General features: G+C 47.8%; 1 protein-coding gene across 4 annotated transcripts in view; it reads left to right on the top strand.

Moving 5' to 3' along the window:
- The window catches only part of ERI3 (ERI1 exoribonuclease family member 3), a 134,968-nt gene that overhangs the window by 20,623 nt on the left and 100,994 nt on the right, over positions 1–13,351 (top strand). For all 4 annotated transcript variants that reach the window (XM_065071619.1, XM_065071618.1, XM_065071616.1 and 1 more), the window contains 3 exons: positions 3,865–3,981; positions 11,064–11,123; positions 13,254–13,345. In XM_065071619.1, the coding sequence (XP_064927691.1) occupies positions 3,865–3,981; positions 11,064–11,123; positions 13,254–13,345 (269 nt within the window). The remainder of the gene's footprint in view (positions 1–3,864; positions 3,982–11,063; positions 11,124–13,253; positions 13,346–13,351) is intronic.

Genomic DNA, 13,351 nt, shown 5'->3' on the forward strand with positions numbered 1-13,351 from the left:
CAAACTGGAACACAAAAGGTTCCACTTAAACTTGAGAAGAAATTTCTTCATGGTGAGGGTGGCAGAGCCTGGCCCAGGCTGCCCAGGGGGTTGTGGAGTCTCCTTCTGTGCAGACATTGCAACCCACCTGGACACCTTCCTGTGTAACCTCATCTGGGTGTTCCTGCTCCATGGGGGGATTGCACTGGATGAGCTTTCCAGGTCCCTTCCAATCCCTGACATTCTGTGATTCTGTGATTTGTTCTTCTGGTGGCTTGTGGCTAGTTGCAGCCTCTGGATACCCACAGCATTGTTTCAGCACATCCATAACTTCTGGTTGTGCTATAAGGAAAAGCTATGTGGTGGGAAAAAAGAAAACCAAAAACAAACCAAGAGGAGACTTAGAAGCCCCAGGTGTTGCTGGCACAAGCCACCGCTGAAGTTGGAACGTGGCTGGAAAGGTGCGAGGATCTCAAGGTTGTATTTACAGATGATCAGACTGATAAAAGAAAGGAAGTATCAGTGAACCTCCCGTTTTAGTTCCCTTGCGCTGCTCTCCTCCACCTTTCCCACCTGGGGAGAAGCAGTGAAGGTCCTTGGTGGTGGAGATGGAGCTGAGCGCGTGGAGCTCACCAGGCTGCTGTGAAACGTGAGAGAGCGCCCGGCTGCCTTCCTGCGTCACCGGCTGCTGGGGGGCCGCGTGTGTGTGTCTAAGTGCTCACCATTTCATAATAATTACTAATGAAATTCTAGATCTGTAATAACATTTTGGATATCTAAAACAAACCATATGCTTGTAAAAAGAAAAAAAAAGTGGAAACAGATCAACTTTAAGCCATAAATTCTTCATAATAGAGGCCTCTTTTTTTTTTTTCCACCCTCCCCTTTCTGTTTATGTTTGATAGATATTTTTATTTCTGCAGGAATGTCAACTCTTAATTTCATGATGTATCATGGGCTTAAGAAAATTGAATTTAATAAAGGCAAAAGATGAATGGCACCTTTAAAGGTCCCAACACTTGTCTTTATTAGCAGGACAAACTGCAGGGTCTCCAAACACTGCTTCTCTCCAAATGAAAGTTTAAATGAAAAGTACAGCGGTGTCACAGGTTAAATTTCATTGCAGGACTGGCTAACGTCGTTAGTGAGGAGTGGGGCTGATTTCATGGGGCTGGTATCTGTTGCCTTAGATACCAGTGGAGCAAACACTGCCAGAGACTGGAAAAATCTCCGCTATAGGAAGCATGCAGATAAACAGCCTTTTAGGAAGGGTCCTTTAGCACTTGCTTCAAAAACTGACCAAATAAGCCCAAAGGAGCGGTTGCGCTTTCTCCTGAGATGCTCAAGTCACTCCTGGGGTTCCACCCCTGCTCCTGGCCATGCGCTTCCCACAGACCTGCGGTAATTCTGGATATTGTTAAATTTTCCACATTTTTTTAGTACAGCTTTTTATTTCCTCTGTCTGCCTTAATCCAGCCCTCCTGGAAGTGCTTTTTGCCTTTGGTTCTGGAAGGCAAGGGACGCCTTTGTGTATCAGATCAGCGGCAGGGCTGTCTTTCAGTCTCGCTTTGCATCCAGCCACTTGATGGCCCCTGAGGATGTTCGTGGTCCCTTAGGACCCATCTCCATGTTTCAACACAGCCCTGCTGTGATATCCAGCCAGCACGTGTCCCTCTCCAGGAAGGGGAACACTCGTCTTGCCCCACCGTGGGCTTGTCCACCTCCACGGTCACCCCCTGGGTGGGCTGCAGACCTGGGGGGTAACGAGCTGCCCCAGTCTGGTTTGAAGGATGGGTGGTGCTATCCAGGGGTTAAGCCTGGCTCTGTTACGACATCCTGTCTATTGGCTTCAAACTTTGCAGTCTATTTTCCTTCTGAACAGAAACTTGCAGCACTTGGAGCCTGTCTGGGGTAGCCCTTTTGAGGGAAGATCAGCTGTGTCCAGTGTTCCATACTCTGAGTTTCTCACGTTTCTATGGGTCTTCCTGGGTGGCTGAGGCCGGTGAGTTTGGCTCTAGCACAAGACGCATTCTGGGTGATGGATGCTCAGGTGTTTTGCCACTGTCTTCCTCCCTTTCCAGCCCACGGGTGGAGTTTAATTTCTTTCCCTGGGGAAACCTGCTGACTCCCAGTGGGATGTCACAGCGGTGGGGAAGGATGTGCCCAACCATCTCTGCCTCCGCCTGCACAGCCCGAACCGAGCGCGGCACAGCCGATCGTGGGGAAATGGTTAAGCCCTGTGTATTCTGCAGCTTGACTGCTCGGTGTTTGCACCTGGGCCCTCCAGGACTGTTAACACTTCTTTTTCCTTTAACTTTCCATCCCAGCGACACGTGCTCCCCGCATGCCCAGGGCCGGGCTGCTTGCCTGCTGCTCGGGGAGCTGCTCTGCTGTGGCCAGGGGCTCTGTCCACCGCGATGGGGTGTTTGTCCTGCTTATTTAAATCATTTGTTGTTTCCATTTACCCACCCAGCTTCTTGCCCTCCCTCTGCCCGCTGGGCTGGTGATGTCATCAGCTCATATATATGACCTCACGATAATTTCTGCCTGCAGGTCGTGGGGTTTGCAGCCGGGGTCCAAAAGCTGTGTTAGTTCCTCCGCAGCGGCTGCATTTTCCACATGCTAATTTTACTCGCAGGAGTTGGATTTTTTATTTTTTTTATTATTTCTTATTTGTCTCTTCCAGATGTTTTCAGGCAGTTTTTTTTTTTTTGGTTGTTGTTAAACTAATTCCATTCATGTTTTAAAAATTTATGAAAGCGCTAATAAAAATGTCAAAGTGGTAAAAATGTTAGCTTTTGCTCTGCTTTGATTAAATTTTGCAAACTGTTTTTGAATATTAAAAAGCAATATTTTTTTTATTCTCTCTCCCTCTCTCTGTTTCTCTCCAGAAGTGATTTGAGAGGCTTGTTGCATGGATATCACTCAGCGGGCTCATTTGCACTCCAGAACCTTGGTGCCATGCATCTCTATTAAATAACATAGACAAATTATTCTTTAAAGACACCAAACAAATTGTCACTTCTCCTCTTACATTAAACTGGAAGGAGGGGAGAAGGAGGGGGGGAACACAAAGGATTTTATCGCTTTTATTCAGTGGTCGTCTTTTTTAATTTCATGTATATTTTTTAATAATTGAGAAATCCATCGCAACTGGATTTGTTTAAACTTTTTATTAACAGGTCCATGTAAATTTTTGATTGCTGATTATTCAAATAATTGAACATTCTTCTGACGAAGGAACATTTTTATTTCCCTATCAGCATAAATTGGCTACAAAGAGGAAAATTAAGCAGGGCTTTCTCCGGTGCCACATCCCATAAGGATGGATTGAGGAGGTGGCTTCCCTGGTGGCTCTGGAGAAGAGCCGTGCTCCTCAGCTTCTCCTGGGAAGCAGGTGCTCCATGCAGTAGCTCCTGTGGTGTGTCTGGTGTTGTCCTCTGAAAGGACAGCAAGCTGGAGAGCATGGGACTGGTTTTGGGGAGGGCACAGCCCCTGGGGTGTCCCTGCTAAAACAGACGTGAGCCTGTTGCAAGGGTGTCTCTGTGTTCCCTGGGTGGTGTTGGCACATGGTGGTGCCAGATCACACTCCTTAGGCTGGGCTTGGGCAGCGAGGTGTGTGGTTGCGGCGCTGAGCACAGGGATGTCCCTGCAACCCATCCCAACCGCGGTGAGCATCTGCGCCATCCTCCTCGGTGGCATTGGATGTGCTCTGTGCTCCGACACCGCTTTCTCCCTCCTAGTGCAGAGCTTCATGTCAGACTTGGTTTTGTTTGGGACTGTCAGGCTGCTCTTTTTACAGCCAGCTTGCTAGGCGGGATCATTTCCAGCTTCATTTTTTGTTTGTTTCAAATGAACAGCTGCTTTTCTTTTTGCCCTATTCAGGAAATCATCGAATTCCCTATCCTGAAGCTGAATGGCAGGACGATGGAGATCGAATCCACCTTTCACATGTATGTTCAGCCTGTGGTGCATCCCCAGCTTACGCCCTTCTGTACAGAGGTAAAGTGCAAAGGTTCCCTGGTGCTCCAAGAGTCTCCTTGGGAAGCAGTTTCCATTGCACTAGGGGTCGGGTTCACCTCTTCACACTGCGGCTGCAAGGCAGCACGTCATGCCAGGGGAGTCATTTTTTGTCATTGCAGTAGCGTTTGAAGACCTCAGTTTAGATTCATAAATATCTATGATCTGCTAACTACGATCAGTTGCATTTGCAAGTAACCAATGTCTTCCTGGGTGACCACAAAATAAAAACACTTACATTAGCTGATGCTCAAAATCCTGTAGCCTCTGTATGATTTTGCCATGGTGCTCTTTGGTGGGGAAGGTCAGAGAGACCGCGGTCCAAAGGAAAAAGTGTTATACTGCTGCATGGTTCAGAGGCTCTAAATGACTCGCCCATTGGGGTTTGATGGGTCCTTCAGAGCGGTGGGGTAACTCACATCTGTATTTTTAAGACTTTCTTTTTGATGTCGTGCTTGCGGGGCACTTGAAATGATTGCTGGAGAAGTGGCCTCTTGTTACTTGGTTACTCTCGTTGCCGAGGACAGCTGCTCTCAAGCTGTGCCCGCATTTCTCCAGCTGCAGGTGGGAGGATGAAGGTGGTAAATGCGATCCCTGATAGTTCAAAATAGGGAGGCAGAGGTTGTGGGGGTTTTTTGGTTGTTGTTTTGTGTTTATTTGTTGTTTGTTTGCTTGTTTTTAATTCTGTTTTCTTCATTGAACACAAGGTTGACTGTTTCTGCAAGTGCATTCTTCCTCCCTGTTGTAGCCATTGAAACAGTTTCTAAGCTCCTTTTGCTTTGGGCTTTTTTCCTGTTATTCTACTATTTTAATATTGCCCATCTTAGTGACTGAAGCAACTGGATATGGAGAATCAAGGTACCCAAGTCCTTTATTCTGTCCTGGTTTCATCCAGGATCATCAGCACCATGGTGGGTTTTCCCTGACCTCTGTGGCTACAGGCTTGGGTCTTCAAAGTGCTTGTCCCATGGGTACTGATGTGATGAAAAGTGACTCCTCTGTGTTAGGTGGAGTCCCCTCCAGGACCGACCAGCCCCTTCTATATTTCCACATTGTAAAAACAAATACTTCTTTTTTTTTTTTTTTTTATTCTCTTGTAACGAAAAACCAGCTGAAGGTATTTTATGTAAACTTCAGGGAAAAAAAAAGACTAAGAACAGAAAACATTATTCCCAGGAGAGGGGCTTTCAGAAAGCCATAAATGTGTGAAAACAGAGGGCTATAATGGAAATGGTTTTGCAATCTTAATACTAGAAGGCTGGACAACTACTTTGGCTGTCCTTATCCCCATGAGGCTGACTGGATATGTGCTTGTACAAACGTGATAAATCTCACAGCTTGTACCTGATCTTTGCTAACAGCAACATCATCTTCTAGAGTAGAGCCCAAAATGTCCGTTTTGCATGTGATCTAAATGCTAGAGAGAAGTAGCCTCACTTATTAACTCCCACCAGAATTCCTTTTTCTGGAAATTTCTCTGTTGTGTCCTTCCCTCCGCTGCTGAAGGCTGCAGCTCTGGTGTCGCTCCAGAGTTTGTGTGGCTGTCCCAGCTGAATGGAACCTCCAGTCCACCGCAGCCTGAGGACATCGAGAGCTTCTCTGGACACCAACCTTGTGACAGAGACATCCAGCCCATCTAATGCGCCCTCACCACGCTGCTGGTGTCTCTGCCTTCTCTTGCTCTCGGGAGCCTGGAGCAGCTCTTTGTGTCACTGCAGGTCCATGTCTTGTGCCTGGAGCCCTGCAGCAAGTGAGGCCATGTGTGTGTGCTGGACGTGCATTTACAGGAGTCCCCAGGACAGGCGTGGGTGTCCTGGCTGCAGTGTTGTGCTGCAGATTCTGCCGCTGACTCTGGCCTGATGTCTTGTGGCCAGAGTTGGATAAAAATGGGCAGTGCTGAGGCCAGCAGGCAAAATGATCGCAGAAGCCCCACCAGTGTGTATTGGTGGCACAAAATGGTCCAACTCACCAGGTCTGGCAAGTTCTCTGTAATTAACAGTGTGGAGTAGGGAGCTGGTTTTACTTGTAGCCTGGAAGCCCTGGGCAGCCCCCACTGTAGCTGTGCTGCTGGGTGCACAGTGTGTCTCACAGCTCGGGGGTCCCCCAGGGTGTTGCTGGGGCTGCTGTGAGGTATCACAGTATCACAGTATGTTTGGGATTGGAAGGGACCTCAAAAGATCATCTAGTCCAATCCCCCTGCTGGAGCAGGAACGCCTGGGTGAGGTCACACAGGAACATGTCCAGGTGGGTTTTGAATGTCTCCAGGGAAGGAGACTCCACAACCTGAGGTTGTGAGGTCCAGGGAGCGCGATTGTGCTGGAGGGGTAATGGCTTGTATCTGGGCCCTGTATTTGGGGCTTTGAAACCCAGCGCTAAGAGCCACAGGTGAGCTGGTTATACTGAGTACCTTACTAAACAGTTGCAAACATATTCTTTCCTATTTGCAGCTGTTTTTTTGCAGAGGTTGTAGTGGCTACGTAGAGACCTGTGGGGTCGGTGGCTCCTTCTGGGCCGGCGTGGGGGAACAGCCCCACGCCACTGGTGCAGCTTCCCTCGGGGACCCCAGGGACGCAGCCAGGGCATGCTGCGTGTCCACAGCCTGCACAGCTCCACCATTTGCCATTGACTTTCAGCTGGTTTATGTTTTCAGAAAAATACCCATTTTGCTAAATGCCAGTAAAGGGCTTTCTCTAGGCAGCTCTGCTTACCAAGGGTGAGATTTATTGGCCTCTTTGTCTACAAAGAAAGACCAGGCCTGATTATCAGATTGTACACCAGAGACAAGTGCTTAGGTAATCAGCACACTGTCTTGGAGTAGAAATACGATGGTTTCCCAGATAAACTCTGTAGGAAAGGCAGTGGTGTTGACATTACACAGGACCTGGCTGCTGTGCTGTTGCTTTTCCTTTTCCCCTCCACTTGCTGCCTTTGCTGGGAAGCAATAGGACTGCTTGGTACAGACTGTGTGTGAGAGGATTATTGGGGTCTCTCGCATCCTCCTTTCTTCTTGAAGAAGAAAACACAACACGGGAAGAGTGTCTGCAAAGGAGAGCTCGTGGTCACTCTGAAGGCATCCCTTGGCTTTTGGTGTGTCTGTGCTCTCCCCTGGCTACAGGAGGTCCCTCTGACTCCCCACACCAGTGGCCAGGAGCGTCTTTAACCTCATCCAGTTCCCTTTCTCTTGACCTGCTTCTGTAAGACAACAGGTCGTAGGGTTGGTTACGATGAGGGCTGCACTGAACTTTTAGACAGAGAAGGTGGAAGATGCTCACAAGTGGTTAAAAGCAGTCGTTAGGTATATAAAGCTCATCACACCCTTTGGGAAGGTGTGAGTAGTTTATCTGATGCCCAAGCAAGTTCATGCCAGGAGCCTGAGTGAAGGTTCCCGTTATGCAGAAGGTGCTTATACAGGCTTTTTCATGGTACTTTGCTCTATTTTTATGATTAATTTTTATTGATTTTTTTTTTTCCCCTGAAGGAACAGACAATAAAAATACAAAAAGATAAATGCCTTATAGCTTGTTTATGTTCCCAAGTACCATGTGCTTCTTGGGATCGCCAGTGAAACTTTACAATTGTGCAGTTTTATGTTTTTATACTTTTATCAAAGCTGCAAGACCAGATGATGCTGCAGACACCCAATGCATTAGGTTGGGTGTTACAGATGGATGTAACTGATAACAGAAAGGGTGGGAGAGTAGAAATCCAGTCCCTTTTGAGCTCTCTCTGACCTATATTGAAATATACTCATGGAGCAGGTATATCCCTTCATATTTCTGTGTGTGATTTCTGCAGCTTGAATCTTGTGCACATGTGTGCTTGGCCATGTGTTCATCTGCGGATAGGTTGGTAATTTTGCTTCACCTACCAGGGAAGGAGGGAATGATTCTTGGGCAATATCAAGCAGTGATTCTTTGGGACCTCTGTGTCCACCTTCCTGTCCCTCCCTCCTCCTGATGGGAATTGTGTGGATGAGACCATTTCATCCTGTCCTCCAATGGCCACCAAGATGCTCAGAGGGATGGAACACCTCTCCTGTGAGGACAGGCTGAGGTCGGGGTTGTTCAGCCTGGAGAACTGAAGGCTCTGGGGAGACCTTATCACAGCCTTTCAAAACCTAAAGGGAGCTTATAAGAATTTTCAGCAAGGCCTGTTGCAACAGAATGAGGGATAATGGTTTTAAAGTAAAAGAGGTGAGATTCAGACTAAATATAAGGAAGAATTTTTTTATAATGAGGGTGGTGAAACACTGGCCCAGGTTGGCCAGAGAGGTGGTAGATGTCCCATCCCTGGAGACATCCCAGGCCAGGCTGGACAGGGCTCTGAGCAGCCTGAGCTGGTGAAGATGTCCCTGCTCATGGCAGAGGGTTGGACTGGATGAGCTTTGGAGGTCCCTTCCAACCCAAACCATTCTATGATTCTATGATCCTTTCCATCTGTCAGCCACGTCCAGAGGTTTGATTTGAGCTGCCCCCTGAGAGGCAGAGCCAGCACTTTGCGGTAGGTGAGCTGTCCACCTCTGCCAGGTGAATGCATGGAGAGAAGGATGGCAAGAAAAGCAAAAGACCAGGCCTGTGAGCTTTAAAAATGGCTCTAAAGAGCAGTGTGTTAATCTCTCAAATCTGTTTGCCTGTCAGAGTATGGGAAGTCTGTAGGTAGCAGCTGTTACCCAATTAAAATACAGATTAATATAAAAACAGTTTCTGGAATATAAAAGAGTGTCTGTGTTCCTCCACTTCCTTAAAATTCCACCTCATAATAGCTTGATGAACTTAAGAAACCCACCTAGAGGAACTCTGCATTCTTAAAATTAAAATGCTTTCCCTAAAAGGTATATATTACCATTCCATGGAAGTCACCATGAGAAAATAATCTTTCCACTTACAGCTTATTCAGTGAGTCAGGTATTTGGTATTCATTAAATGTAATTACAGTTTAATTGGAGTTTAATCTCTTTTTTTCCCCTTCCTCCGTGTTCAGTGCTATGAGCCAAGCAGCCAAAGAAACAGAGAGGTGGAAACCATTGAGTTTCTTTCAGTTGCCACACATTTAATAAATTGGTGGGAGGGCTTATGTTTTATGAGCAGGCTGAGTTACTCCTGCTTGGTGGGGGGGCTGCCAGCACCTCTCAGCTGGACACTTGTCACGGTCCATTCGGCGATGGACTCGTGATGGTTCTTTTACCTTGATCTCAGAGCGCAAAATTAAGGTGACCAAAATGCCAAGGGGTTATAATTCAATCAAGCAGTGTTACTTTATTTGCCCGTAAAGCCGCACGCGATAGAGAGAGTAAGAAAAGGAAAGGGGAAAGAAACGGGGAAAAGTAAAGGTAAAGATGACAAATGAGGTTGCATTTATCACCGGTCCAGTTCCAGAAGCTCCCTCTGGTCTCTGGGTCCCGTGGAGTCCTGCTGGTCCTCCGTCATGGTTTGGGAGCCTCTGGTGGGAAGATCTTCAACGGTGTCCATTCTGGTCTCATCTTTTATGCTTCTTCACCCCCCCCTTGCTCCCATTGTTTCAGGCCAGTCTCCGCCTTGATTTTGCAACCCAGGCTCGTACTGCACAGGCTCCAAAGATTCACGCTTTCTTTTGCCAACGCTTACGTGTCCAGCATTCAGGGGTCTTTCTCTGGTCCATTGGGTGATCTCAGGACCCTTGGCGAGCTTCTGGTCATGCTCCTTTTCATTGGCCATTGTTTGGGGGAGCAGGTGAGGGACACGTGTAGCTGAGACTGCAGGTGAGAACACATCTTCTGGATGGCAGCTATTGTCCCTATGTCGAAGAGACCCTCATAACAATAACCTTCAGGAGGCTGGGGCTGGTTTTAGCTGAAGCAGCAAGCAAAGTCCACACAGCAGCCACTTTTAGCAGCAGCCCCCCGTATCGGAGAAAACAGTACAACACAATGCTTCTCCTCGGGCCTCTCTCCAAATCATTGTCCACACGTTCTTTCTGTCAAAGCCTCAGTTCTCTTAAGTTCTTGATGGTGATCTTCAGGCAAATACTGCTCCATCTTCGGACCAACTCGCACAACACTGTGGCTATGGGGGCCTGGGTGCCTGTGCAGGGAGCAGGACTTGCTCCTGGGCTGTGTTTGACCTTTGTTTTATGAAAACGTGTGAGATGCGTGGCTTCAGGGGAGTGCCATACGAAGTGAAATCCTGCAGCATGCACTTGTTTTAATAATGATTTTTTTAATTACTTGGGTGCGTTGATGGCAAGCGGCTGACCTCCAATATTCAATATGTTAAAAGACAGTTTTGTCAGTTGGAAGGCAGACAGAAAAATTATCTATTTTCCATGTGCCTTGAGCCATCCTGGGCAGACACAGGCAGAGGCCCATGAGACCGCGTCTTTTTATGTGTGTGTCTAGCTTTGAACACGCCAGCAGTCAGTACAGTCAGTAGGACTATCTGTTGGCAGGACCTGTTCCTAAAGAACCTTCTGAAAAACAGAGTAGACCAGGGTGATGGAAGAAAGTGGTTTTCTTCAGATTTCATTCAGGTGATTTAAATACGGTTTGGAAATGCAGATGGATGCTGCGGTGGGCTATGGGAAAACATGCATGTGGAGGGTGGCTGGCTCCGCTCTGAGTCTCACTTACCCATAGTGGTCTGTTCTCTTAATGTAACGCTGTGCAGTTTTGATGTCACCTCAATAGCAGGGGGACAACCAGAGACCCCAGTAGTTACCGCTGCCTGCGTGAGTCATGGCAACACCAAAACTGGTGAAGTGCATGCTGAGCAAGGGCAGCATTTTGGACATTGTGACAGCACATGAAGCAGAGGGCACCACTGCTCCCCAAGTGGATCCTTCTCTGCTGAGAGTTTGCTGTTTTACAGTGGGGGTAGGAGCCCCCCTGCATTTCTGTGTTGGGGATGAAGCTGTGCCCTTGCCCATGGGGAGCTGCCAGGGTCACTCTGCTGTGGCTGGTTCCTCAGCAATGTCCGTGTGGGTCACAGGAGCATGTTTTGGTCACAGCGAGATGGACAGAAGAGGAGACCTCTCTAATGATCTTTTAAGTGCTGCTCTGACGCCTGCTTTCTGTTTGTCTCTCGTTTCAGCTGACTGGGATTATTCAAGGCATGGTGGATGGGCAGCCGAGCCTCCAGCAAGTGCTTGAGGTAAGCAGAGTAACCTTTAGTTCCCAAACTCTGACCTCTGATCCTGTCGTCACCTCTTCATCTCTTTCCTTGCGCCCTCCCCTTGCTGAGAATCGAACCGCGTAATTTGACTATGATTACAGCTTCATTAGAATAACATTTGCTGTCACGTTGGTGACACGCTGCCGCGAGTATTGAACCATTGATCTGTCATCTCCAGCTGTTCATGTCAAGGGTGCTGACAAGATATCCAAACTCCTGCCAGTAGATAGGGGAAGAGGCGATTCTTGCTTGAACCAGTTTTAAAGCACCAAGACATTGCTCGAGACCACTGCTCCAGGAGCTTCTGCCGTCGTTTTCTTTCCCCTCCCTCAGCACTTTATTAAATTAATTTTTTCTACCTATTTAAATGCTCAATAATACATGTAGTATAGAAAGAAAATGCCTCTAAAATCTAATCTGGAGGATGTGCAAATGCAGATTTAGCCCTAATAATGCCATCTGCTTAATGTTGAATTCCTACAGCATTTAGGGCTTAATTAGCTTGGAAGTATTTCTCCATCAATAGCTTTTGTTGGTAGTCAAATAGTGAAGGAAACCTCCTCAAGCAGAGCCTGCTCAGGCTGCAGGTTGGTGTTCGATGCATTGCCTCTGTCAGGATTTCCACTGCTGTGTTACCTAATTGTTCCTAATCAGAATAATTGCAACAATTGCTTATCTGAGGAAATCAAATTAGAGGCTTTAAAATCCTCCGTGGAGACAGCATTTCATGGGCGCATCAGGGCGTTTAGAAAGGTTATACCACCGCTGTCCCTCGCTCGGGCAGGCCCGTGCGGGGCTGGCTGGGAGCTCCGGGTAGGCCGAGGGGCTGGGTGCTGCCTGGGGGGAGTTTTACTCCAGAGGGCTGTTGGACTATCGGTTGCAGAAAGAAGCGCCATCCTCTGCCAGAGAGGTTGTGGCGGTGACACGAGGCTGAAGACAGTGCTCTGTGAAGGTGACATCTTGCATCCGTGCAAACCCCCAGCTCTGCCTGGTGCTCTCCGAGCGCGTAGCAGCCGTGCGTGTCCCTGTGCCTGCTTCCCCAGGAGGGAGAACCCGCCTTGCCCGGGTGGGTGAACATGCATTACTGCAGGAGTTTTACAGAAAATGGATCATTCTGTTTCTGTGGGAGCTTCTTAGAGTGTGGAAACATTTCTGTAGACTTTTTTTTAATCTGGACTGAGAAGGCATTCATACAGCAGCATGTTTCCAGGTTAAAATGAGATTCAGGTCAGGCAGCTTCTGGAGCATGCTAGTGTATTCAGGAACTGAAGGTGTGGAGCAAGGTAAAAGAGGAGGGATTTTTTCTTACTGAGGGACTGGAAATGTTGCTAGTAAGGCTGCATAATAGCAGCTGATTGCCTGTCATCTGCCACCAGAAGATTTTAGGCATGTCCTTTGCTGGTTCTAACTGGAACAAATGTCTATGCAAGGGTTTTAGTCTAGGTTAGTTCCTTCTGGTCAATCCCTGAGGTGGATGTGCATCCTTCAGGTTAACGTGTCCCATTTCTGAATTGGATGCAGAACGTCTGTCCATTTGGGAAGTTGATCAGGAACAGTGGATTCGCTTAAATCCACTGTACCCTGAACAAGCACCTTCTCAGAGCTATAAGGAGCAAAGAGACCCAGCCTAGAGAGGAAGGGGACATGTGGCTTTGGTCGTTACTGCTGCACAGTGCCTGTGTGTGCCCAGCCCTTCCATTTCTCCCACATTCCATGGAGCTGTGTGAACTGGAGCATGTGAGGAAAGTTACACTCGCTGTGAGTCCATTTGGTACAGGGAAAGGAAAAGCGGAGGTGGAATGCCAGGTGACGGCACAGTTGTATGGTCCTGGTAACGCTGCACAACTTCCATCCCTCCACGAGCAGAGCTGCTGCGGTGTCTGATAACATCATCTCTGCTCTGGTTGCCTGATGTCTCCTATCAGAAATCTTCAAAGGTCCAAACGTGCTGTTGTTGAGATGGCAAGCAAAGAGAGAAGAGAGAGAGGGAGAGGGTGGATAAGATCACAATTTTCTTCTCTCTTGATTGCAAGCAGCTTATCTGAGTTTAACTGTTGTGGCTCGGCCTGTCTCTGTAAAACTCATCCCCTTTTCTTGCCTTCCTTTCAGAGGGTTGACGAGTGGATGGCGAAGGAAGGCCTCTTAGATCCCAGCGTCAAGTCGATTTTTGTGACCTGCGGAGACTGGGATTTGAAAGTGATGTGAGT

This window comes from Columba livia, chromosome 8 (assembly GCF_036013475.1).
Source record: "Columba livia isolate bColLiv1 breed racing homer chromosome 8, bColLiv1.pat.W.v2, whole genome shotgun sequence".
In the NCBI taxonomy this organism is placed as follows: Eukaryota; Metazoa; Chordata; class Aves; order Columbiformes; family Columbidae; genus Columba; species Columba livia.